We start from the raw sequence: 26,478 nt of genomic DNA, 5'->3' as shown, positions 1-26,478 counted from the left end.
ATTGTTAATTCATCAATAGAAGTGGATAGAGAATTGTTTCTTAAGAAACACTCTTCCTTCACCTGAACATATTCCTTGGGTCACCTCCACTCGAAGAACAGAATGACCTATTTCAAGATTAGGATCCTTACTTTTCACAAAAGATTCTAACACCTGTTGTAGGCAGAATAATGGCCCCCTCAAAGATGTCTACGTCCTTATCCTGGGAACTTGTGTTACCTTACACGGCAAACGGCACTTTGCAGACGTGATTACATCAAAGATTTTGAGATGGGGATTATCTAGGTAGGCCCAATGCAATCACCAGGGTCCTTATAAGAGGGAGACAGGATGGCCAGAATCAGAGAGAGACAGAGACTGGAGGTGTGACCCTGTTGGTTTTGAAGACGGAGGAAGGAGCCACAAGACCAGGAATGCAGGGGGCCAACGTGGCCCCTAGAAGCTACAGAAGGTGAGGAAACAGATTCTCCCCTAGAGCCTTCAGAATGAATGAAACCCTGACGACATCTTGATTTTTAGGACTTCTGACCTTAGAAAAGTAAGAGAATAAATTTGCATTGTTTAAGCCACTAGGTGGTAATTTGTTAACAGTAGCAATTGGAAACCAACACACCACCATACTGTATGACTGTTTACTCTCTAAAATATCTGGATTCACTTTAAATCAAAAACACAGGAAAACTGGATTCCAGGCCTTGCTAGAGAACATACATAAATTCAGTCTGAGGTCCAGATCTCACGAAAGTCAGGACTGAATGCAGGGCTGCCCATGGAACATTACTCCAGGGCCTGCAGCCCTCTGCACTACATTCCTCCACATACCCTGCGTTCCATCCTCGCATCAAATGCGCTGATTAAGCAGATAAGAAACCCGCTCACTCGGATCATATCTCCTCCCAAAACTGTTTTCTCTGAGCGGCACATCTCACTTTTTCTCCCGTGATAGTACAAAATCTGAAAAACGGAGCTAGTAGTCACAAAGATGGTAACTACCGTTTACCGCCCTTCTACATGACCGACGCTGTCCAAGCGCTCTGCGCGCTCCCCATCAATTCTCACGACAGCCCCCCAGGGGGACTGGAAGCACGCCGTTTCGCGGCAGAAACGGAGGCACATCCCCCAGCCCACGCCCTCGACCGCTGCCCCAGGGGCACGCTTGCCTCCCAGGCCTGCCGAGAGGATTCAAGGAGCTAGTCCACGTGTCGCGTGGGAACAGGGCAGACAGGGAAGTTGACAGCGACGACGGCTCCCCACTACCGCGGCCTCGCCTGCTGTGGGGACGGCACTGAGCACGGCGCCGGCGCAGCGACCACCAGCTCGGGCAACACTCCACCCCCGAGGCCCGCGCAAGCACGAGACGCGGGTAGCGGCACCCGCCTCGCAGGCGCCCCGTGAGGACTGAGGGACGCGGACAGACAGCGTTTGCCACAGAAACTACCGCTCCCGTCACGACCGCCGTCCTCCACGTCTCTCAGCCGCTCTGAGGACTGCGTTCAGAGCGGAGCGTCAGTGGCGGCTCCGCGCGCCGGCGCGCGAGGAAACCACGCGGACGCGCTGCTCCGGCCCCGAGGAGCCCCTCCCCCCGGGGGCCCCCGCCGCCCTCTGGCTCCGCCCGTGTGAACACGGCTGCGGAACAGGGGCCGACGTGGCGCCGCGAGAGCGCCCCGGGGACGGGGCCAGGACGCGGCGCCGGGACACCGCTGACCACCGGCCGCACGGCCGTTCCGCCCGCCCGAAGGGGCAGCCGAGACGCGCAGAGCCCGCGGCGGGCGAGGCGCGGAGCGAGCCGGCGCGGAGGCCACGGCGCCGGGCGCGTCCCTCAGCGGAGCCCGCGCAGCTGAGGAGGAGCGCCCGCGGCCGCCGCCGACCGCCGTTCGGGCCCGGCGCACACGGGCTTCCTGCCTGGCCTCAGGGGGACCCCTCGGCTGCGAGCCCAGAACCTCCGCAGAAGGGGAGGGCCAGCGCCCGCCCGCCCGCCCGGGGCCCGCTCACCGGCTCGCCTCGCCGTCCGCGCCCGGCTCGGCACGCCGCCGTCCGCTGTTCCTCAGAACCATCGCGCCGCCGCCGCTTCTGCGGAGAAATTTGGCGCGCTCCCACCAACTCTCGCGAGAGAGCGGAAGCACCCCGCCGCCCAATCAGGATGCTCGTTGCGCCCCGCCCCGCCGAACTCCAATCGCCGCTGGCGCCCGAGGGGAGGTGGCCCGTCGGGGAAATTAGGCGAGGTGTGCGCAGGCGCGCGGAGCTCCAATCGCCGCCGGCGCCCGAGGGGCGGTGGCCCGTTAGGGACTCCGGGAAAAGTGTGCGGAGGCGCGCGCCCCGCACGGCGGGGTCTGCGGGCGGCGCTGCGGACCGCGGCGGGGCGGGAAATGTCAGGCCGTCCCCGCCCGGCGCCCCGCGCCCCGCTCCCGGCAGGCTGAGGCGGGGCCGGCACCCGGGCGCGCGGCGAGCGGGAGGTGATGGCGCCGGCGCCGTCGAGGCTGCTGGCCGAGCCCGGGCTCGGGGCGCTCCCGCGGCGGGCGCTCGCCCAGTACCTGCGCCTCCTGCGGCTCTACCCGGTGCTCACCAAGGCGGCCACCAGGTCGGCGCGGGGGGACGGGACCGGGCGGGGGCAGCCCGGAGCCCGGACGGCCCCGGTGACCCCGCTACATAGGTGCCTCTTCCACGGGGGTTTGAGTGTGAAAGGCAAGAATCCCCGTGCCTCTGAATGACCCTCCAAAGACCGTAAATTAACCAGAAAGCTCAGCATATGCGGTTTTGTGTCTTCGGTTCCGAAGAGTAACTCAGGCACTGTGAAATGTGAACTCCAGGGAGCCCGACTAAAGGGGTGCACGGAGGACTGCCTGCAGACCTCTGCGCCTTTGGTCCCGCTGCCCTGGAGGGAGCGTCCCGAGACAGATGGGGCCCAGCTTCTCGCACAGCTTGTCTGTGCCTGCGCGTGTTCTGAGAGTTAGGATGGCGTTGAGGTAGACGCCTTGAGGAGCGCACAGGAGGCCTGGGCAGGGTGGGAGGTGTGCAGGTTTGTTTTCTGCGGCAGCCTTGCATTTGGGAGAAAACTGAAAGCGCTCTCGGTACTGCTGGGTAACTCCACCCTTTGATTTGGAGCACTAAACTTTTTATGAGACATTTCCCCCTTCATTACTTTAATTAATTTCATGAGTTTGTCCCTTTTTACTAGTTCAGTCTTTTGTAAATATGTACAGCGTGCTTCTTGCGTGCTGGGCCATCGGCAGTGATTAAGATAGGTAAGGTCCTTTCCCTCATGCAGCTGGCGTTCTAGTGAAGAGCCAGACAAAAAGCAGATAAATATGTAATACAGGTAAAGTGTCAGGGAAGTTTTATCTGAGGAGGTGACATCTGAACAGAAACCTGGATGAAGAGAGGGGATAGGCCATGCAAAGAAGGGAAGCAAAAGCTCTCCGGACAGAGGGCACAGCAGGTGCAAAGGTCTGGAGGGAGGAGCAAGCTATTGATGGAGGAGTAGAAAGAAGGTCTGTGTCCCTGGAGAAAATGAAGAGTGAGAAAGGGAGAAATGAGAAAGAAGTAGCCAAGGATCAGATCAAGAAGGTCCTTATCGTCCATACTAACAAGTTTGGATTTTATAGCTCAGAGAGCTTCTCAGAAGGCAACTATAGACCAACCCTTGGAGCGACTGTCTCTACCGTTTTATTGAAATTTTACAAGGAGATCCCTCATACACTTTGCCCAGTTTCCCCCATTGGAAACATTTTGTAAAATTGTAGTACATATCACAACCAGAACACTGGCATGGATACAGTCACAGATCATATTAAGACTTCATACTCAGCTTTCCTTGTACTCGTGTGTGCCTGTGTTTAGTTCTGTGCAGTTTTATCACATGCATAGGTTTATGTATCCACCACTACAGTCAAAATACAGAAAAGTTTCATCATAAGGATACTTCCTCTTGCCTTTTTATAACCACACACTCCCCCTTCCCACATGGTAACCTTTTGCAAAATTATAGTATAATATCACAATCAGGATATTGACATTGATACAATCCACTAATTGGAAAGCTTACTGTACTCCTGTGTTTTTGTGTGTGTGTGTGTAAGTTCCACTGTGTCTACGTTTTTATGTAGAAGCCTTACACTGTGGCTGCTGTAATAAGGACTCCTCTCCACCCCTCCCCAGCATAATCTCAGGAACACATGCCCTCCTGCAGTTGCTCCTGTTTTCTGATTACCTCTCTGTCCACAGTGGCATTTTGTCAGCACTTGGGAACTTGCTGGCCCAGATGTCTGAGAAGCAGCAGAAAAAAGAAAACTGCTCTCAAAAGCTAGATGTCAGTGGGCCTCTCAGATATGCCATTTATGGGTGAGTTCCATAAAGGGGCTGGTTTACCCAGTAGCAGACTAAGTGCTACAAAGCTAGGGTATCAAGAGCAAGTCTCTGGAATAATCTAATTTGGAAAAATAATTTTTAAAAAGCTTTGAAGTAATCATGGGAAAAATCAGAACGGTGGATAACATTAACCACTTATTTTATAGTTTTTATGTGGTCCTTATTTTGAATTGCATGGGTTGAGGAGGCTGTCTTAATTGGCCTGAGAGACCTGAGGGCAGATAACTCACCTGACCCTGAAGTCAGACTTCAAGACTCAAAGACCCTGAAAGAGGAAAACAGACTCAAATGTGGTCAGTTTCTCTTGTTATTTTCATATCAAAAACATCCAGAAAAGAAATACTTAGGTATCCTGAAAAATGTCCAGTTTCTGAACCACTTTTTTTTTTTTTGTGAGATCAGCCCTGTGCTAACATCTGCCAATCCTCCTCTTTTTTTTTTTTTTTTTTTTTTTGCTGAGGAGGATTGGCCCTGGGCTAACATCCATGCCCATCTTCCTCTACTTTATATGGGATGCCGCCACAGCATGGCTTGCCAAGCAGTGCGTTAGTGCACGCCCGGGATCCAAACCTGCGAACCCCGGGCCGCCGCGGCGGAGCGTGCGCACTTAACTGCTTGCGCCACCAGGCTGGCCCCTGAACGACTTGTTGAATTGCAATAGCACAGAGATTCAGGAGTTTTACCAATTAAGTCCACCCTGAGTTCTCTGGCCAACAACAGTGTTTGTATAGATGGATTATTTTGAAATCTTTTGCAACAAGAGTGATTTTTTTTCAGTTCAAAATTTACAAATATCATTTTTGTATCTGTGAGCATGCTAACTTTAGTCATTGCAGCTTTTTCTGCAATATATTTAAAGTTGTAATCCCCCCGATGGGGGGGCAGGGTTGAGTATACCCGAATCACCTGGGAGGCTTTATCCCATCACAGTTTCCATCCTCAAGACTTCCCTTCTCCTCCCACTGTGAACTCCGGCTCTAGGCCACTTCACCTTCTATGGCAGGGTGGGAAAAGACAACTGAGAACCACTTGTTTAAAGACTTTCATTGTCAGGTTGGAAGACCCTTGGGCTCTGTCCATCTGTCATTGCTGGATTTTATGGAGCTGTGGGTCTGTTGTCCCAATAGATGTAGTGGCTGGGTTCAGTTCTCTCCCAAGCACTTTACACTTTGGAAGAACAGTGGCAATACACACAAGCCAGTGTGCTCACTAGGTTTTGCTCTTGCTAATTACCCAAGAGGGTTTGATGAAAAGTTCTAACACCAGTGATGCTTCCAGTTATTTATTACCAAGCACCGTCTCTGAGCCAGGCCCTGTTCTGGGCACTGAACAGACAGGCATGATCCTGTCTTGTGGCGTTTACCTTCTAGGGGCGAAGAGAAAGCACTGTGTAACTAAACCAAGGAAATTGTGACATGTAGTGATAAATGCTATGAAGAAAGTGAACAGGGCCTGGAACGGAGAGTGGCTGGGACAGCGGTGGGTTCATCATGCAGGGCAATCAGGAAAGAACTCTCCAGGCTGACAGGGTTGAGAAGGAGTGGGCCATGTGAAGATTAGGGGGATCCAAGACAGGAACAAGTCTGGTCTGTGAGAGGCAGGAAAGAATGCTTGAAGTAGATTCGAAGAAAGCATATTTTCTAGAAGGATCACACAGACCTTTGTGGTCAGTGCTGAGGGACTACAGGGAGGCAGGCTTTAGGACCTGGGGTTTGGGGGTGAAGCTGGACCGCAGAAGGGCACGTCCAGAGAGGGGCAGTCCAGCTCACCCGCCACCACGGGGCCACAGGTTCTTCTTCACAGGGCCACTGAGTCACTTCTTCTACCTCTTCCTGGAGCACTGGATCCCTTCCGAGGTCCCCTTGGCAGGGGTCAAGAGGCTCCTCCTGGACCGCCTCCTCTTTGCACCGGCCTTCCTGTTGTTGTTCTTCTTCATCATGAACTTCCTGGAGGTTGGTCTCTGCTGTAGTACGACAGCTCTTCATTTGGCACAGGGATTCTTAATCTGGCATCGTGGGTGGAATTCAGAGGGTCTGTGAGCTTTTCGCTACACTCAAAGTTTCACATTTTCTTTTATGAATGTCAGAAGCCAACCACAGCGTATTAACAATACCTGTTGGTCCGCAGTAGAAATCACAGATATTTTGATATCACACATAAGTTCATTCCTTGCACCTGCTGTCAGGTCTCGTCACTGAATGTTAATAAATATGCACATATGCTAGTCTATCATAAAATTGTTTTCTGAATATTTTGATAACTGTATTTCAGTATAATTGGGTCCTTTGTAGTCCTATATATTTTATTTTATACATTACAAAACACGATTCTGAGAAGGGCATCTGTAGGCTTCATCAGACTGCCAAAGAGATCCATGGTACAGAAGTTTCAGACCCCTAATGATGTCGCAGAAGCCTGTGCTAACTCAGTGCCTAGACATTGTAAGTGCTTTGAAGAGGTTAACTTAGCAGCATAAACTTAACATCAGAACCCACCACATGAAAGGTGTGTTCACGTGTAATCACCGGGCACATCTGTTATCCTAATGTGTCCAACCTAAGTCCCTTCCCAGTTCAGTGGCACCTTCAAGCGCTCACCATCTCCTCTCTGTCCGCTGTGTGCCTGAGATGTGTCATGTTCTGCCCTGGAAGTAATTTGTTTCAACCAATCACAGCAGGTAAATTATTCTTTTTTTTTTTTATAATTTTATTTATTTATTTTTCTCCCAAAGCCCCAGTAGCTAGTTGTATGTCATAGCTGCACATCCTTCTAGTTGCTGTATGTGGGACGCGGCCTCAGCATGGCCAGAGAAGCGGTGCGTCGGTGCGCGCTGGGGATCTGAACCCCGGGCCGCCAGCAGCGGAGCGCACGCACTCAACCGCTAAGCCACAGGGCTGGCCCTGGTAAACGATTCTCACTCAGGTTTTATTTTGAAACAGCATCTCGCGTTCTTGTTACTGAGAACACCCCTTGTTGTCTAAAGTGACCCTGGGGGGAGGTAGGAAAGATGTTTAAACTTAACTGTGATTGCTAATAAGTCCCTAATAGTAAACTAAGAAATGTTTGGAAGTCCTTAGGAAATCTGAGGTAGGAGGAAGTAAAGGGTGCCCACATTAGAAATGAGGGTACCACAGTGTTTTCTTCTTTTTTCCTTCCAAATAAGGGAATGTATTTTCATTAAAAAACAAAAACCCTGTATGTTATGTCAAATGTTACCAAAGTGCATAGAGTACCCAACACATAAATCATATGTGTGGGACCACACTATTCCACACACACTACAGATGCTTCTGCTTCTAGCACTATTTGATCAGAGACATCGTGTGTTACAGACTGCACAGCATTCCACCATCTGCCTGTCCCTTTTGTGTAAGTATTCCTGTTTGGTTAATTCCTAGAACTGTGTCCCAAAAGGCTGTCCTTGTGTGTCCTCCATGCAGTGGTGCAGCATAACAGCAACAGCTGACATTTATTGACACTTGCCTTGTTCCAAGCTCTGCGTCCAGCGCTTCGTGTCATGTGAGCCCCACGTCAACCCCACTTGACAGCTAAGGGAGCTGAGGCCCACTCGGGAAGTAACTGGCTTTCGTGTCCTTGAGTCGGGATTCAGACACGGGCCTTGTGACTCCAGAGCTTTTCCCTCCTGGCTTTTTCCCCTGTGTCAGGCTGTCCCCCCACACCCTTCACCACCCTGATTGTATTTTTCTTTTAAGGAATTTGCAATCTCATAGGTGGAAAATATTTTAATTTACATATCTTTATTTGAGGTTGATCACCTTGTTATATGCTTATCTGCATTTCTTCCATGAACTTTGCTTATATTCTATTAGTGTCCTTGCTTTTCTATTACTGATTTATATATTTGTATATATTAAGGCTATCAATCCTTTGCCAAATACAAGTTGCAGATATTTTTTCCATTTTTTAGGTGTTTGTCTTTTAACTTCATATAAAGTTAGAACATTTGTATAAAGTTAAAAATTTTAAGTTATATAAATAAAGTTTTTTATAGTGTCTTTGTCTATTCTGGAGTTTAAAAAATTCATGTATTCAAATCTAGCATTCTTTTCTTTTGTGGTCTTCCTTAAAGGAAGATACTGGAAACATTCTCCTATACTTTCTTCTTCTAATAATTTTATTTTGTACATTTTGATAAACTCAAAGATAATATTCTATACTTTCCTCTAGTATTCTTCTGGTTTTATTTTTATTTATAGTGGGAGATATACTTCTGTCTTGGTGTTTTCCACTTAAATAGTAAGTTGTCTCATTACTGTTTATTGGACAATTCCCGGTATTTTGTTTTTGTTGAGGAAGATTAGCCCTGAGCTAACATCCATTGCCAACCCTCCTCTTTTTGTGAGGAAGATCAGCCCTGAGCTAACATCCGTGCTAATCCTCCTCTTTTTGCTGAGGAAGACTGGCTCTGAGCTAACATCTATTGCCAATCCTCCTCCTTTTTTCTCCCCAAAGCCCCAGTAGATAGTTGTATGTCATAGTTGCACATCCTTCTAGTTGCTGTATGTGGGACGCGGCCTCAGCATGGCCCGAGAAGCCATGCGTCAGTGCACGCCGGATCCGACCCAGGGCGAACCGTGGCTGCCAGTAGCGGCCAGCTGGCACCTAGCCGCTAAGCCACAGGGCGGCCCCAAAACCCTACAGTTTAAAAAACCAGTGTGCTAGGGTTTGGGGCCCTGCAGACCCTGGTGCCCCAATTTCCAACCCACCGCAGTGGGGACCGCTCACCGTCTGCATCTCCCTCTTCTCCAGGGGAGGGACACGGCCGCCTTCGCTGCCAAGATGAGGAGTGGATTTTGGCCGGCGCTGCGGATGAACTGGCGAGTGTGGACCCCGGTGCAGTTTATAAACATCAACTATGTCCCTTTGCAGGTGAGGCCGGCCGGCACCGCGCAGAGCCAGAGGGGCTTCACCCTCCACCAAAGACCATTTCCCACCAGCCTTTTTTTTCTTGCAACAATCTGGTTTTCTCGAATCTCGGTGTCGCCCCACGTTCGGCACTCCTTCTGGGGCTTTCCTCGCCGTCCGGAATCCTTAACAGTTCTGGATTCGGAGCGGGTCTCCCAAGCGGTGCCCACGCTTCATCCATGGATCCCGCAAACGTTTACAAAAGCCCCCCGTCCAGGGACAGCGCTCGGGGTCTCTGGTGACAAAGCGTTCCCACTGCCCGCGCAGCTGCCCAGGGGCGGCCTCACCTGCAGTGACGTCAGAGGCGCACCTGAGCGGCGGGTGGGCGGGGCCCCGAGGGTCGGGGCGGCCCCGGAACGAAGTGCCAAGAGAACGCGCCCTGCGGGGCTGTGAGTGATGGGCGCTCCGGGCTCCGGGGGCATCGGCGGCGGCCGGCCAGGAGGTGGTGGGACCAGGACGGTGGGAGCCGGGAGGGTCTGAGCAGGAAGCAGCCTCCGGGCCCCCTGCAGAGCGGGCGCAGCTGGCCGGCCAGGCGGCTGCACCGGTGAGGACCGCGCGCCACGCCAGCGAGGGAGGCCGGCGCTCCCGTCTGTGGCCCGGCCCCACCATTGTCCAACCTTTACACACCCTGCACGGCCCATCTGTGTCGGGCGCCCAAGACCACTCCCAGGGTTGGATATTTGCTAGAAGGGCTCACTGCCGAGATTTGTTACAGCCATGCAGCAGGGATGTACAACTGGATCCTAGGAATCCCGCGCAGGCGTCCTGTGCGCCCTCCCTCCATGAGGGTCACACAGAGCAAGCTCTCACCCACCAACAAAATGCAGCAACACGTGGTCCATGTTACTGCCCAGGGAAGCCCATTCGAGACCCAGCGACCAGGGTGTTTATTGGGGGCTGGTCACGGAGGCACCTCTGCCTGGCACATACCCAAATTCCAGACTCCCGGGAGATTCCAGACTCCCCGGAGAGCAGGTGTTCAACGTAAACCACTTTGTCTTTGCAAGCAGTCTAGGCACAGGGAGCCGTTTTTATCAGCTGGGGAAAATGGCAACACTACCCGGCCTCTCCTAGGACAGCAGCCTCTGGCCTGCACGTTAACCCTTTTCTGCACACCATCTAAGTAACCTACTTGAGACTAGCTCATAAAGGCTGGTTCCACCCCTGCCTTAGAGAGAGGAGAGAAAGAGACCTGGGCAGAACCTCCTTGGGAAACAGCTCTATTGGAAGGATGGGAAGAGGGAACGAGGTGCGAGCTTTGTAGACACACACACACACACACACACACACACACACACACACACCAGGAAGGAGCAGGAAGCCAGGAGAAGGCACAACAGACACCTGTAGCAGATGTTGCAGGGAGTTAAAGCAAAATGAAAATCAGTTTCCATTGGCTTTAAGGATGACCCTTATCAATGACCTTCCCCAGAGCAATTTCAGTGGCGGGATGGGGCTGGAAGCCAGATTGCTGTGAATTGAGGAGTGGGTGGGGAAGTAGAAAAGAAATTGCAAGTCTAGAAAATTCTCTCAAGAAGTTTGTGAAGAGGTGGGGACAAAGGACAGTTAGAAGAGGGCCAGGGGAGGGGCCGGCCCCCTGGCTTAGCAGTTAAGTGTGCACGCTCCGCTACTGGCGGCCCGAGTTCGGATCCCGGGCGCACAGACACACCGCTTGTCCAGCCATGTTGAGGCGGCGTCCCACATACAGCACTAGAAAGATGTGCAACTATGAGATACAACTATCTACTGGGGCTTTGGGGAGAAAAAGGGAAAAAAAGGAGGAGGACTGGCAATAGATGTTAGCTCAGTGCCCGTCTTCTTGGGCAAAAAGAGGAGGATTGGCATGGATGTTAGCTCAGGGCTGATCTTCCTCATAAAAAAAAAAAGAAGAAGAGGGCCAGGGGAGAAGGCTTTGAAGCTGTGTTATATGCACAATGCAGATGCGCACATGCTCACCCTAAGGACGGGAGGGATGGGATTGGGATAGGCAGAGAGGCGCTTTAGACAGAGGGCCCTTCTTCCCTATGACAAGAGAGGGGAGATGACTGTTTACTGGGGACTTCCTGTTCACCCCTTCTCTTTCCTCTGGGAGGACAGAGGGCAGATCAGGCTGGACTGAGGGGAGAGGCTGAGGGATGGGTATTTTGAGGGGCGTAAAGGAAGGGTAAATTTGTGATGAACGGGAGAGGGAGCTGACTGGAGACCCTCTCGCATGGGCCTGGGCTTGAGGGAGGTGAGACGGCAGGGATGAACGAGGTTGTTCCAGGGAGCGCAACTGAGGGACAGGAAGGTCAGGGAACTACCGCTATGGGGCGTGGATTCTGAGATACATAGAGAAGGAATAACAACGTGAGGAATGGCTGAGAATGGGGAGAGGCTGGAAAACGGAACTCTTCTGAGTGGTTTAGGGACAGCTGCAAGGTTGTAGTCCGAGTTTCCATTTTAGGCGGTTGCAGGTGAGTGCTTAAGGGACAGTGGAATTTAGTCAACAAATATTTATTGAGCACCTACTGTATGCCCCACTGCTCTGGACGCTGGGAATACAGTGATTAACGAGATAGACCAGACTGCTACTTTCGCGGAGCTTATGTGCCGCGGAGACTCAGTAACTGACTAAAGGTCATGTCAGGTGGGGGTACGTCTGTCAGATCATTGAAGCATGGTAATGGGACAGTGACACGTTAGAGTGAAGAGCAGGGCATGGGCGTGTCAGGGAAGGTCTGGGTAAAGCCACCCGCACAACCGCGGGCCCTGGGGTGAGAGGCTAAGCCAGGAGCTAACGTGCTCAGTAGAGGAAGGTAAGGGACAGTTACTGTTTTACCTCCTCGCCTGTAAACATCAGGCAGCAACTGTTTGTCCTCCTAACCCTTCTCTGCTGGGGACCGAGCACAGTGCTTGTACACAGTAAAGGCTCAGTAAATACAATAGTGGGTGGGCGCACCGCCCAACGAATGAACTCTGTCCGGGGGGCCAGTGCCTGATAAGTGCGGTCAGGGCCTTGCACTTACACGGCCTGTCTGTGTTCTTTGGCAGTTCCGGGTGCTTTTTGCCAACGTGGTGGCTCTGTTCTGGTATGCCTACCTGGCCTCTCTGGGGAAGTGAAGATGGCCTGGAGAGAATGTCAGACGCACTGCTGACACAGGTCCGGGGGAAACGCTCATCTGCCCAGGGTGAGAGGAGAAACAACCCAGCCCGGACTCTATTTGACTCTAGATCATGTGATTCAAGATGCTCTAAAATGAAGGAGAAATAGAAACCTATTAATGTCAGAATCTTGTGTTTTAAAAAGGCAATAGCTGTCTTCAGGTGTTGCTGCCCTAGAAACTTAACACACAGTAGAGATGATTTCACTTGTCACCTTGGATTGAATTAGGATCACAATAAAATTTAAAGTAGCTTTTTCAGTGGTGATTTTCTCAGAACGATTGTTGTTTCTTTGTAAAAATGTGTGGTCAGAGGGCTGCCCTCAGATTTTTTTTCTTTTTTTAAAATTGTGGTAAAATATACAGTGCTACTGCTTAGCTACCTGGCGGCATAGGAAAAAGGGCCTTCTAGACCACGATGTTCCTCTGGCGTTCTGAGAGGCCCTATGATGAATATATGCCACCCTTCCTGCTGATTTCTTTCTGCTCTCCTATTGCTCATTGACATTAACCCTCCCCGCCCCACCTTCTCACTCGTAGAACACTCCTTCCTGGTAGTATCCCATCCTTGTTTCACAGATGCCATATCCCTTGGGATCTTAATTATATATTTTTTGGAATTTTCTTCTGTCCCATATGCTGTTTCTATTTTCTCAGGGTTCATTTGTTTGTTTGTTTTCTTGTTTGTTTGTTTGGATCTTTGTCTTTCAAGATTTCCTCAAATGTCTGTTGATCCTTGATTGTGCAGCATTGTTGGAGAGTCACAGCCACTCAGACATTCTCTGAAGCTTAGTGTATGTGGGCTGCACTTGTCAAATGGTACCTTCACTGTGGGCTGGCCAGTCATGACCCAGTTCTGTTGGGGATCAGGCATCCTCAATGACTGAGGCCTGTTCTCTTGGGCTGGTCAGTTTCCCCAGAGAGGAATCCTTTAATTTCTTGCCTGGAGGGAAGTATGGTGGTTGTGGTGGAGCATGGTATAAGCCTTGTGGCCAACGTTCGGTGGCTAACTGTAGGAAAGGGGTTAGAGGTCCCACCATTAGTATGTGAACTTCATATGATCTCATCTTTATTACTGCATCCCAATCTCGCCTGTCTGGTGTTCCCAAACCCAGAGTCCTTCTGGTTAAAATCCTCTGGAATGAAATTTCTCTAGTTTCCTGCCATGAAGGAGATGAGGTTTTCACCTGAATGTACAGGAGATGGAGGGCGTGTAGAGGGCAACCTCTTAGAGATTTTTAATCAGTCCTCCTGTATTTAACCCCACCCACCGTCCTCAGAGGTGGGGCTAGTGCCTGTAACTCCCCAGACTCTTCTAGACTCTCTGGACTAAATGATCTTGTTTCTTGGCTTCCCTCAATGCAGGCAACTGATGTTCCATCTTCTCAGGTCAATAATAATCTGATTTCCAGATTCCAGAATTTTGTCAACTCTTCTTTTTGTTTCTTCTTGTGGACTCAAGTATGTCCTTGTGGATTTGTCTTTTCTTTTCCTTTTAAAATCTTTGTAAATCTTCCTTTTAAAATCTTACCCGGTGGCGTAGTGGTTAAGTTCACACACTCCACTTCGGCGGCCCAGGGTTTGTAGGTTCGGATCTCGGGCGCGGACCAACGCACTGCTCATCCAGCCATGCTGTGGCAGTATCCCATATACAAAAAAGAGGAAGATGGGCACAGATGTTAGCTCAGAGCTAATCTTCCTCAGCAAAAAGAGGAGGATTGGTGATGAATGCTAGCTCAGCGCCAGTCTTCCTCTCACACACACAAAAATAATAAATAAAATAAAAATTTAAATCTTTTTATTATCGTTTCAGTAAGTGACCTCCTAGAAGAAGGAGACATAAATGTTTAGGTTCAAGACATCATGTTTAAGCAGAGTTCTGGGTATTTCTGTGGAATAGATTCAATCTCCAAAAACCAGAGTGATTTTTTAAAGATGTAAATCACATCATGTCAATTCCCAACTTAAAAACCTGCAAAGATGATCTAGCAATTCCATTTGTGGATATACACCCAAAAGAATTAAAAACAGGGACTTGAAAAGATATTTGCATACCCATGTTCAGAACAGCGTTATTCGTAAAAGCCATAAGGTGGAAGCAACCCAAGTGTATTCAGCCATAAAAAGGAAGGAGATTCTGATACGTGCTAGAACATGGAAGAACCTTGAGGACAGTATGCTGAGTGAAATATACCAGTCCCAAAAGGACAAATACTGTCTGATTTCAATCCTATGAAGTCCCTAGAATAGTCAAATTCAGAGACAGCAGAATGGTGGTCACTAGGGTCTGACGGAGGGGAAATTAGTTAACAGTGAGAGACAGAGTTTCAGTTTGGGAAGATGATCAAGGTCTGGAGCTGGACAGTGGTGATGGTTGCATGACAATGTGAATGTGCTTAATGCCACAAAACTGTACACTTAGGGCTGGCCCAGTGGCGCAAGTGATTGGGTGTTCGCGCTCTGCTGCTGCAGCCGGGGGTTCGCCGGTTCGGATCCTGGGCACACACTGACGCACTGCTTGGCAAGCCATGATGTGGCAGTGTCGCACATAAAGTGGAGGAAGATGGGCACGGATGTTAGCCCAGGGCCAGTCTTGATCAACAAAAAAGAGGAGGGGGCCAGCCTGGTGGCTTAGCAGTTAAGTGCACGCGCTCCGAGACTGGCGGCCCTGGTTCAGATCCCGGCGTGCACCACGCACCGCTTCTCCGGCCATGCTGAGGCCGGGTCCCACATACAGCAACTAGAAGGATGTGCAGCTATGACATACAACTATCTACTGGGGCTTTGGGGGGGGGGAAGGAGGAGGATTGGCAATAGATGTTAGCTCAGAGCTGGTCTTCCTCAGCAAAAAGAGGAGGATTAACATGGATGTTAGCACAGAGCTGATCTCCTCACAAACAAACAAAAAAAGAAACTGTACACTTAAAATGGTTAAGACCGTACGTTTTACGTTATGTGTATTTTACCACACACAGTAAAAACAAGAAAAAACCCTGTCCCATGTCCCACAACCCCAATCCTTCCCTGGACCTAGAATCCCAAGCTCTCATCTGCAAGGCCCGCCTCCCACCCCCCACCCCTGCTGCAGCTCCTCGGCCCTGAGGCGCGGGTGCCCCACGGCGCCTTCGCAGGCCCGCGCCGCCGGTCCCGCCCGCCCCCTGCGCGCGCAGGTGCGCCGTGGCGCCCCCGAAGGCGGCTCCACGGGGCAGCGGCGTGCGAACACTTCGCTGGCAGGCAAGAATAACTCCGCCCCGCCGAGTGCTCCGCCCGCACCACCACGCCCCCGCGTCTCTGTTCCCGGAAGTCGCTGGGGCCGGCCGGCGATCCCCACGGCCCGCGCGCCACCCATCGGCCGGAAGCGGACGCCCGAGGAAGCGTGTCCCTCGCGGCGCGCCGTCCGCGCCGGAGAGCGCCTGCGCGGGGCCGGCGCGGGAGGGCCGGCATGGCGTTCCGGCAGGTGCTGCAGTTGGCCGCCTGCGGCCTGGCGGGCGGCTCGGCCGCTGTGCTGTTTTCGGCTGTTGCGGTGGGAAAGCCTCGCGCGGGCGGGGACGCGGAGCCGCGCGTGGTCGAGCCGCCAGCGTGGGCAGGGGCCGCGCGCCCCGGGCCCGGCGTCTGGGACCCCAACTGGGACAGGTGCGGGGCCGGCGGGTGGGGGCCGGCCTCCGTGCCCTCCGTTCGGGCCGACGTGGTCGGCGAGGCAGAGGGGCGGGCGAGGCAGGCTGCGGGCGGGTTTCTCTTTCGGTTTTGGCCGCAAGACGAGCTGCGATGTGGGCGTCCCTCGACCCCTTAGCCTCAGCTCCCGGTCTGTCCCATGTCCCACCCACCCCTCTGAGCCTCGGCTCCCCTCTGTCCCATGTCCCATGGACCCCTCCTCTGAGCCTCGGCTCCCGTCTGTCCCATGTCCCACTCCCCCCTCCTCTGAGCCTCGGCTCCACCCCTCTGAGCCTCGGCTCCCGTCTGTCCCATGTCACCCCCCCCCCCAGCCTCAGCTTCCGTCTGTCCCATGTCCCACCAACCCCTCCTCTGAGCCTCGGCTCCCCGTCTGTCCCATGTCCCACCCACCCCTCTAAGCCTCAGCTCCCATCTGTCCCATGTCCTACCCACCCTTCTGAGCCTCGGCTCCCATCTGTCCCATGTCCCACTGACCCCTCCTCTGAGCCTCGGCTCCCATCTGTCCCATGTCCCACCCCTCTCCTCTGAGCCTTGGCTCCCCGTGAGTCCCAGGGTGGTTTTGAGGAACGAATACAGCGGTGCCTGGACAGTGCCTGGCACACAGGGAAGCCCAAGGTGGTCATTTTCAGTCCTAGACAGAGGACTGGGACCTCTCTGTAGGGCTGTCATCCTTGTTTCCTACTCTCAATTTCTGAATCCTCGAATTGGATGATGGCATATTGATCCTGTCTTTGCCTAACAGCTGAGAGAAAGAGATGGATGTTGGTTGAAGAATGATGGCCTGGTGCTCAGAAGGGCCTCTTTGCAGGAAAGGTGTGCAAGGACTTGACCAGCAGACATCTCCAGGGGTCTTGGGTCAGTACCTGATCACTAGCCACAGGTCCTTAGTGAGCTCTTGAAATGTGGCTTCTGTCATCAGGAAACGATGTTTAGTCTTGTTTAATGTTAATTAAACTTAAAAACCAAAGCAGTGCAGATTTTTTATTGTTTATGTGTTGAAATGATAGTATTTTTTGATAGATTGGATTAAATAGAGTTATTGAAATTTCATCTTTTTTTTTTACTTTTTAAATGTGTCTACTTGGAGATTTAAAATTACGTCTGTTGCTGGTCTGTTTTATTGGACAGCACTGCTCTGGAGTCAGGGAGTGGCCATCATGGGATGGTTCACCCAGTCCCAGCTCCTTAGTACTTGATACTTTGCTCTGAGTGAGGGGGCACAGAACTAATACTTATTTTTAGCCCAGTTATATCAGGAACTTCATAGGTAATCATTTTTCTCACCTTTGATTTTAAAAAAATAAACATTTTAGAATAGTTGGAGGTTTACAGAAAAATTGCAGAGCTAGTAGAGTTCCTGTATACTCTACACCTAATTTCGTCTGTTGTTAACATCTTACACTAGTATGGTATATTTGTCGCAGTCGGTGAACCAACCAAAATTGATATGTTGTTATTAACTGTCGTCCGTGCTTTATTGAGATTTCCTCAGTTTTCACCTATTGTCCGTTGTCTCTTCCAGGACCCCACATGACAGTTTGTCCTCATGTCTCCGCAGCTCCTCTTGGCTTTGACAGTTTCTCAGACTTTCCTTATTTTGATGACTTGGACAGTTGTGAGCAGTGCTGGTCAGGGCTTTTGTGGAATGTGTCTCGACTGGGATGTGTCTGGTTTTCTCATGAATGGACCAGGTCATATTCTCTTTTTTAAATGTCGGTACAGTCTTCCTAATTTCTTAGGTCTTTTTAAGGAAACAGATTCACTCTGAGGTTAAAGGATTTGCTTGAGGTAGAACCGGACTCCAGCTTTATTGGTTGAAGCTGTATTTGCTCACTGAGTCTAGATTTATGGAAGCAGGGGCTGTCCATGCTGGAAGGTTCCAGAGCCTTATCCAGTGAAATCTCCAGCCTCTTCCTGGGTCACTTCATCCAGTTCAGGCTTCCTGTGTCTGTGCCTGTAGTTCCCGGATGTCTTCTCGGCTCAGCCGCAGGCTCCCACGTGCCTAGCCACGCAGCATCTTGGCCTGCTTGTGCTACGGGCACCCCAGGTTCACACGGCCCCGCCAGAACCCTTGAGTCACCACCACTCCCCTCAAAACTTATTCTTCCATGACTCTGTCTCAGCTAAGTACATTGTTTTCCCAGCTCTGCCTTTTATTAACTTCAGTTCCGTGAGCCACCAGGCATGCCTGTCTTCACAAGACTTGGTCGTTTCTCAGCATCTTTGCTGTGGCTGTCCCCACTCTGTCAGCCGCTTCTCAACATTCCAGCAGCGTCTCCGATAGACTCCATGGTAACAGGAATGTTTTCTTCCTCACTGTCCAATGTGATAACCACTATCCTGTGTGCATTTAAAATTTGTTTAGTGCTACTGGGGAAATACGGTTTTATTTAATTTTCATTATTTTGAATTTAAGTAGTCACATGCCTAGTGGCTACTATTGGACAGCACAGTTGCAGACTCTGCTTCAGTGTCCCCTTCACCACACTGGCCGCCCCCTAGGCACTTCCCAGCTGCCCTCCCACAGCCACGCCTTCCTGTCACCTGGTTCCGTTTTCTCCGTGTCACTGATCACCTTGTTGTTATTATCCACCTCTCCTTACTAGAATGTAAGTTGCACAAGGGCTTTGTTTGTTTGTACTGTTTACCATCCAGTCGCCTGGAACAGGCCTGGCAGCACTCAGCTCTGGGCTGAGTGAGATGTGCCCCAGGAGGCTGGCCTCTCCAGAGCCAGTGGCAGAAAGCAGAGTGCCGAGGGCACTGGCTTCTCCCCTGTGCCTTCCCAAGACGGAAAGACCATCTTGTCAGAAATATCCAGGATGACTTGTGAACAGGAGTCAGAGGACATACCATCTCATATTTCAACATTAGGCGAGAACCACTGTCCCTGGTCAACCTGCGGAAGAGGAACCTGGAATCTGGAGAAGAGGAACTGGCCTCCAGGCTGGACCACTACAAAGCCAAGGCCACGCGGCACATCTTCCTCATCAGGCACTCCCAGTACCATGTGGACGCCTCCCTGGAAAAGGACCGCACTCTGACACCCCTGGGTACGTGGTGGGGGCTCGGGACCCGGACTGACCCCCGAGCCCGGCCTTCTTGGACCTGTGTCAGAGACTTGGCCCAGATTCGAGCATTGTCATTATCATAATTATTAGCCTAACTCCGACACATGACAGCCTTTAAAAATGTCCTCAGCTTTAAAAAATACAAGGGTTAGGGGCCGGCCCCGTGACTTATCAGTTAAGTGCGTGCGCTTCGCTACTGGCGCCCCGGGTTCGGATCCCGGGCGTGCACCGATGCACTGCTTCTCTGGCCATGCTGAGGCCGCGTCCCACATACAGCAACTAGAAGGATGTGCAGCTATGACATACAACTACCTACTGGGGCTTTCGGGAGAAAAAGGGGAAAAAGAGGAGGAGGATTGGCATGGATGTTAGCTCAGGGCTGATCTTCCTCACCAAAAAAAAAAAAATACTACAGTTGGGGGCTGGCCCTGTGGCGTAGCGGTTAATTGCACGCGCTCCGCTGCTGGCAGCCCGGGTTCGGATCCCGGGCGTGCACTGAGGCACCACTTGTCAGGCCATGCTGTGGCAGCGTCCCATGTAAAGTGGATGAAGATGGGCAAAGATGTTAGCCCAGGGCCAGTCTTCCTCAGCAAAAAGAGGAGGATTGGCATGGATGTTAGCTCAGGGCTAATCTTCCTCACCAAAAAAAAGCTATGGTGGATCCTGCTTGCAGACAGTCGAATCCAAAGCACACAGCAGAGGTGTCTACTCCCTGCTGCTCTGCAGGGTGGCATGCTCTGGGCGCTGTTTTGCTTGAGTTGATTTTTTGTTGAAGATCCTTCTATTCAGCACTTGCAGATCTGTCTGTTGAGAGTCTGCTTCACAGAAATAAACACGCGAGACTGAGTGACGGCAGCTCTGACTGTCCCTTTGGCAGAAGAGTGGCTTTTTGCAGTTTCTTGCTGTTGTGAGCAATGCTGCTGGGCGTGTGCTTCCAGCTTGGTCTTTGTGGCCGTGTGCAAGCGTATCCACAGGAGAAATTCCTAGGAAAGGAACTGCAGGGTGGTCTGAGGTAGTGTTTAAACTTTTAAAAGTTTCTTTGTTTAATGGGATATTACCCATTTGTGTGCATATTAAAAATTCAGGTGGTGTAGAAGGGTTAGTGGTCTGTTCTCCAGCCAGCTGTGTCCCCCCCCAACCCCCACTGCTCCAGGTTCCAGGTGCACAAATGGGAAGTGAAGCCATGTCTGTGAGTGGCACTGCATCCAGCTGAATCCAGCTGAACTTTTTTTTTTTTTAAAGATTTTATTTATTTATTTTTCCCCCAAAGCCCCAGTAGATAGTTGTATGTCATAGCTGCACATCCTTCCAGTTGCTGTGTGTGGGACGCAGCCTCCGCATGGCCGGAGAAGCGGTGCATCGGTGCGATCCCGGGATCCAAACCCGGGCCGCCAGCAGCGGAGCACGCACACTCAACCGCTAAGCCACGGGGCTGGCCCTGAATCCATCTGAACTTTCTGAGGGCATTTTCAACTAGATTCTAAGATATATTTGAGGAAAGCCATTGGTATTTACACCCAGTCTGTACTTGGTAACACTGAGCTCATCGCGTCTTTATGTGTTGACATCTGCAATGGCTGCACAGCTGGCGGATCACTGGCATGCTGAGACTCTCAGTCTTTGGACAAACTTGAGTAAGAATGGAGTGAGGGACCCAGAAATAGTAACAAAGTAGTAAACAGGATCCCAGCCAAACTTTAGCAATGCTCAATCTTGGTCATTGTTTTTAATGTTTTTTCTATATGGGGCTGAAGGTAACTGGATTATCTCTTTAATTCCTGACCCCGTCTTCTCCCCACCCCTAATGGTGTTTGGTAAGGACTGAAGTATTTGTGAGGTAAGCAAAAGAAGGACTGCGGTTTTGTGTAATTCTCCGGTGTACTTCACTTCCTAGGTCGTGAACAGGCTGAACTAACTGGTCTCCGACTTGCAAGCTTGGGGTTGAAGTTTAACAAAATCGTGCATTCTTCCATGACCCGTGCAATAGAAACCACTGACATCATCAGCAAACACCTGCCAGGTGAGTGCCTGTCTGGGTCCCTCAGCAGCAGGGAGGGAGGGAGGAGGGAGCAGGCGCGCTGAGTCTCTGTGCTTCTCTGCAGGCGTCCGCAAGGTCAGCACAGACCTGCTGAGGGAAGGTGCCCCCATTGAGCCCGACCCGCCCGTGTCTCACTGGAAGCCTGAGGCTGTGGTAAAAACGCCCCCACAATGGTAGTCTTCCTCCCCGGGGAGCAGCCTCCACTCTACCTGGTTGGCTCACTCTCCCCACCCCCTCCTCTCCTGCTCCCGCAGTGACGGGCCATCCTTTTCCTGACGTCGGCATAGCCTGTGTGCCACCTCCATACTTATGATTCTTTGCTCTGCCCCCTAGCAGTATTATGAAGATGGAGCCCGGATCGAGGCCGCCTTCCGGAACTACATCCACCGGGCAGATGCCAAGCAGCAGGAGGACAGTTACGAGATCTTCATCTGCCATGCCAACGTCATCCGCTACATCGTGTGCCGGTGAGGGGTCTCGGGCGCCCTGGCCCAGCTGCTTCCTGCCAGCCTGGCCGGCGCTGCCTCTTTCCCGTCTCATGACCTCCATGCTTCCCCCAAGGCCTAGTCGGTTGTCTGGCAGAATCTTTCAGTTTGAAGTTTCTCATGATTGTGTTTTAGGAATAGCACAGATGCACTCTGCTCATCCCAGCGTGGGTCAGGTGCCCGAGGTCGATGGCTTTTCCCGGCAATGCTAACATAGTCACTTGGTTAAGGTGCTGTGTGCGCTGGACTTCCCGTTGGTGATCGATAAACGACTTGGGAGACAACACTTACATCCCATTTCCCTCAGACATACTGGTGCATTTTAGCACCTGTTGGTGGATCCTGCCACATCAGTTACTATGGTGGTGTTTGCCTAGTGGTGGTGTCGTGTTTCCCTTCATTCATTAATTGGAATTCTTTTCTAAGAACTGACTCTTCCCCTCTGTTTACTGATTTGCATGACTGTGGACTCCGGGACCTTGGTTTTGGGCTGTGGATTATACTTCATTTCCCACACTGGTCACTCCGCTGCCCCAGTTACTGCAGCTGTGGCTGCTGGGAGCTCCTTCTGGGAGCTCCTGTGTCCTTTGGACCTGCCCTTACTTCCTGGCACCACAGAAAGTTCCAGGGCTCTTTTAAGTGACACCTGTTCTGAGCAGCAGCCACCTGTCACAGAGGGCCCTGTAGGTGGGAAGGCCAGCTGGGTGCTTATGTATTTGACCAAATACCACTTACAGCAAAACTTGAAATAACTGGAACCCTGCCCCCCCCCGGATCCATTAGAAGGTGTTTGTCAGGTGCTTCAGTAGCTGAGGGGGGTTCCTCTTCTTGTGTGACGATGAGTTTGGCAGTGGCAGGACAGGACACAGCACAGCCAGCAGGCCCGTGGTGCTGTCCAAAGCCAGGCCCGAGGTTTCTGCTCACTGTGTTTGACCCTCGGACCTGTCACCAGGGCTGTAGGGGGCCATTTCCCCTCAGAGGTCATATGCTTGGCCCCCTATGATGAGAAGCCCAAGGGTGCGGGGAAAGTGCCTGTGTCAGGGGAGCCAGGGTTCTCAGCTCGCTTATAGGGGCTCCAAGCCAGATCGAGCGCTGCTGGGGAATGGGGCGGGGTGGGCATCAGACAGGTGGGCACCTGGCTCCACACCCTCCAACCACAGTCTCAGAGCGCCTGGCTCAGCAAGTACCTGCTTTCTGGGCACCATCATGTTTGCTGCTCTGGGCACCCATTAATGAGCCACTTGGGTGATTTTGTGCTGTGTAAACACTATGTTGTCCCATATCCTGGGAAAAGGCAACCTGAGCAGTCACTAGGAGGTGACCCCACTGCTGAAAACACACCAGAAATAACGGGACTTGGAGTAGAGGCTACCTGTGTTACGCACAGGGCTACAAGGAGCCAAAGTGTCACATTCACAATACGTGAGGGCACTCTGTGCTGCTAATTCAGCAGAGAGCACTCTGAAAATTGTGAAGGATGACACTGAGGAGGCTAAAAAGCAGTGTGAAGGTAGTTATTCCTTTAAGCTGACAAAACTCAGGGCAGGGAAAATGTAGGCTGACGGCTGCAAAGCAAGCCGCAGGAATGCCGCTGTCCACGCCGACGCTCTGAGGCATAAGGGGTGTCCCATGACTCAGATGAAAGTGATAGCAGTTCTGGGCTTTTCAGCAAATACTAACTGTGCGTAAAAAGTGTTAAGAATGTTAAAATGCTGAAGGTTGTGGATGATACCATCCTCCGTCCCTCCCTGGGGAGAACGGAGCAGGAAGGGCTCTGTTGCACTATCGATCGCCCCCCCCACCCCTTTTGTTACACTGGAAAAACAGAAATTAAATTGTGTGCACTTTTAAGAATTGGTGTATTTCTGACTCACATGCAAACCTTGAGTTGGGTTGAGCCCCTGCCCCAGAGAGGGGCTGGGCTGCCACCTTACTCCTTATTTGACGGGTTGGCATCAGCCTGGCAGCTCCTTCCTGAGAAATCCCTTGCTTGAAAATGGGAGGGACTTACTGATGGTCCCAGCCTGGAGAAAGTCTGCTCTGAGACCTTATCTGGGGTTGGGTGGTGGTAGCTTTGCTGAGACCTTGGCCCATTTTAAAGACAAAGCCCCCCCATTCTAGCATGTTCTTCTTCCCCAGGGCACTGCAGTTCCCTCCAGAAGGCTGGCTCCGCCTTTCCCTCAACAACGGCAGCATTACCCACCTGGTGGTCCGGCCTGATGGCCGAGTGGCACTCAGGACCCTCGGAGACACGGGATTCATGCCTCCTGACAAGATCTCCCGCTCCTGAGGGCCGCTTTGAGGCCCTGCTCTCCTCAGCCCCCTGCCCGGCTGCAGCGTGGGTGCCGCCAAGAACACGGGCTCCTTCCCTCTGTCTTCCCTCCACAGGCTACTATTCATTTCTCCAGGACAAGGTGGCAGAAAAGTAGAAGTATCTAAAATGCAGCATTTCAGTACTTCTGGCCCAGGATGGAAAAGGGAAACATTCAGATCTGATTAGCCTGATTTCTTTCACATGGTTTTCTGCATTACTCTCGTCTACCAGGACGAGCCTGTGGGGTTTAAGGAGGCCTGTTTCGGGGACTGGACAAGGCCTCACAGATGCCATCACTGCAAGGACCATGGCAGATCCGCACCGAAGGGTCTCTGGTCATGGCCACACTAGCTGCATGACCCCTTCGACGCTCCATCAGCAAACCTGGACAGGCACGAGGACTCAGAGGAGGGCGCCAGTGCTTCCACTGCGCTTCATGCGTTCTCTTCATTTCTTAAAACGCTTTTCTCAAATATTTATCAATTCAAGATTCTCATCTGGGTTCTTGCTTTGAACACCCATTTCTCACTAAAGTTACACACCTCTGACACTGCTGGATCTGAGCTCAGCCATGTCGTTAGGCTTTTCAGGCACACAGGAGCACCTTGGCAGGTGAGGGAGGTGACTTGACCTGCTGGTCTCATGGGACGGGCTGGGCGGTGATGGCCCCGGAGAGGGTCCTGTTTCAATAAAACATCCAACAGTTCAATCTTTGTTTTCCTGTGGCTGTTAATCTTTTATGCTTATGGATTAAAAATATTTAGACATAATGTGTACATTTTAAATGTTCTGTTAATTTAGTACATTTTAAATGTTAATTTAGGAAAAACAGTACAATTTCTATAAAGTGGTTATGAACATTTTCTGCAGTCATTGCAACTAATGGGGATATTTGATCCATTTCTCTGTCAACTTTGGAAATAACTACAAAATAAATTTTATTTTACTGTTTTTTTCAAAGTACGAATTGTGAATGTTTTAAAGAAAATAGGAAGCCTGTGCAGCGCGACAAATGGCAGCCCCAAACTTACTGAAACAGTTTCAGTGGAAAGCTCTTTTCCGCAGTATTTCATGTCCCCAGGGCTGATGGCTTTGCCAGGTGTCTGCCCACCAGGGGCCTTTGTTTGTTACGCTCTGACCCAGGACAGTGAGCTTGATAAATGGTTCTCTAGAACCAGCAACCAATGCACCGTTTTTCTTTTGGTGAAGAAGACTGGTCCTGAGCTAACATCTGTGCCAGTCTTCCTCTATTTTGTAGGTGGGTTGCCACCACAGCATGGCTTATTGAACAGTGGAGGTCCATGCCTGGGATCCAAACCCAGGAACCCAGGCTGCCAAAGCAGAGCACACTGAACTTGAACCATTATGCCACCGGGCCAGCCCCAGTGCACCATTTTCTAAGAATAGTTTTGACAAATAAGCCAGGGGCTGTGCCAACTTCTAAAACCAGAGAGTAACAGGTGGCACTCACAACTGAGCTCAGGTGTGAACGAGGCCAGGAAACTGAAGGGCCCCACAGGGCCTCACACCCCACATGAAGTCTAAGCCCTGGACCCTCTGGCCTAGGATGCCTCAAGGTAGGTGGTGGGTCCCCTTCCCGATTCCCTCGAGGGGTCTGCAGACCTGCCTTTTCAGCAGCACGTCTGCCCTTTACACTTGACCTTTGAGAAACAGGGCAGCATTTCAAAAACCAGAAATGAGCCCACATGCGGGTTCAGGGAGGAGGGGAACAGACAGACACGTGACAGATGACACACGAGACACGGCCAAGGAGCAGAAGGGAGGTTGTTGGGATGGGTCAGTTACAGGGGCCGAGTGACATCGTTATGGAAATTGTTCCCTGAGGTGGGACAGATGACTGAAGACTTCTGAAACGTCCATAATGATAGTTTGGCCAAAACGAAAATTGCACACCAGGAACCTGTGTAACATGAGGGAGCCTGAACTGACACCTGGGAGTTTGTTCCTACTGACTGTGTCATGTTGCTGTTTATTCCAAAAAATTTTCTTCTGAGACAGCTGCAAAATGAACTTAGCTAGAGAATACTATGGGTTTTATGCACAAATGCAGAATGTCAGTGCAGGACACAAGAAGAGCAGGTGCTGAGAACAGCCCAGTGGGCAGACCTGGCTCAGGAGGACAGGCCGGCGACACATCTGACGACGTCTGAGATGACGCCCTGATGCAGCAGCTACCCCTCAACCTGCCATGTTCTCTGGAAGCTGTGCAAGTTTCTGGAAACATCCAAAAATTCCCAGAGGATTTGTCTGCGGTCCTTGCCGCGTGCAGCAGACACTCCTAAAATTTTAGAACACTGTGGCTCCTGCTTTCCCCCCAGAAGTTAACAGGGAACTTTCTAGTGCCCTCTTGCACTGCAGCCCCTGGCCCAGCACCCACCCACCTCATGGTGGCAGAGTGGCTCACAGCACCTCTTCTGAAAGAAGGAATTACAGCCAATTAGTAACA

General features: G+C 51.5%; 3 protein-coding genes across 8 annotated transcripts in view; 2 read left to right on the top strand and 1 right to left on the bottom strand.

The window, feature by feature from the left end:
• POLE (DNA polymerase epsilon, catalytic subunit) overlaps positions 1-2,077 on the bottom strand; it is a 61,452-nt gene extending 59,375 nt beyond the window's left edge. For all 5 annotated transcript variants that reach the window (XM_058531170.1, XM_058531171.1, XM_058531172.1 and 2 more), the window contains exon 1: positions 1,993-2,077. In XM_058531170.1, coding sequence (XP_058387153.1) covers positions 1,993-2,054 — 62 coding nt within the window. In that variant the 5' untranslated portion in view covers positions 2,055-2,077. The remainder of the gene's footprint in view (positions 1-1,992) is intronic.
• Positions 2,078-2,456: 379 nt separating this feature from the next.
• PXMP2 (peroxisomal membrane protein 2) lies at positions 2,457-12,694 on the top strand. The gene is made up of 5 exons (XM_058531169.1): positions 2,457-2,578; positions 4,222-4,338; positions 6,155-6,317; positions 9,136-9,255; positions 12,325-12,694. The coding sequence occupies exons 1-5, from the start codon at positions 2,457-2,459 to the stop codon at positions 12,391-12,393; spliced, it is 591 nt and encodes a 196-aa protein (XP_058387152.1). The 3' UTR covers positions 12,394-12,694.
• Positions 12,695-15,850: 3,156 nt separating this feature from the next.
• On the top strand, positions 15,851-24,962 carry PGAM5 (PGAM family member 5, mitochondrial serine/threonine protein phosphatase). Of its 2 annotated transcripts, none has more exons than XM_058531168.1 (6): positions 15,851-16,067; positions 18,978-19,156; positions 21,069-21,194; positions 21,277-21,365; positions 21,549-21,679; positions 23,837-24,962. In XM_058531168.1, exons 1-6 carry the CDS (start codon positions 15,877-15,879, stop codon positions 23,985-23,987), a joined length of 867 nt encoding a protein of 288 aa, XP_058387151.1. In that variant the 5' UTR covers positions 15,851-15,876; the 3' UTR covers positions 23,988-24,962. The 2 variants fall into 2 exon arrangements, with proteins under 2 accessions (XP_058387151.1, XP_058387150.1); XM_058531167.1 differs by having other exon boundaries at positions 15,852-16,067; positions 21,546-21,679.
• Positions 24,963-26,478: the final 1,516 nt, after the last annotated feature.

The sequence above is a fragment of the Diceros bicornis genome, chromosome 35 (assembly GCF_020826845.1).
Source record: "Diceros bicornis minor isolate mBicDic1 chromosome 35, mDicBic1.mat.cur, whole genome shotgun sequence".
NCBI lineage: Eukaryota > Metazoa > Chordata > Mammalia > Perissodactyla > Rhinocerotidae > Diceros > Diceros bicornis.
This window is presented reverse-complemented; position numbering and strand designations above follow the sequence as displayed.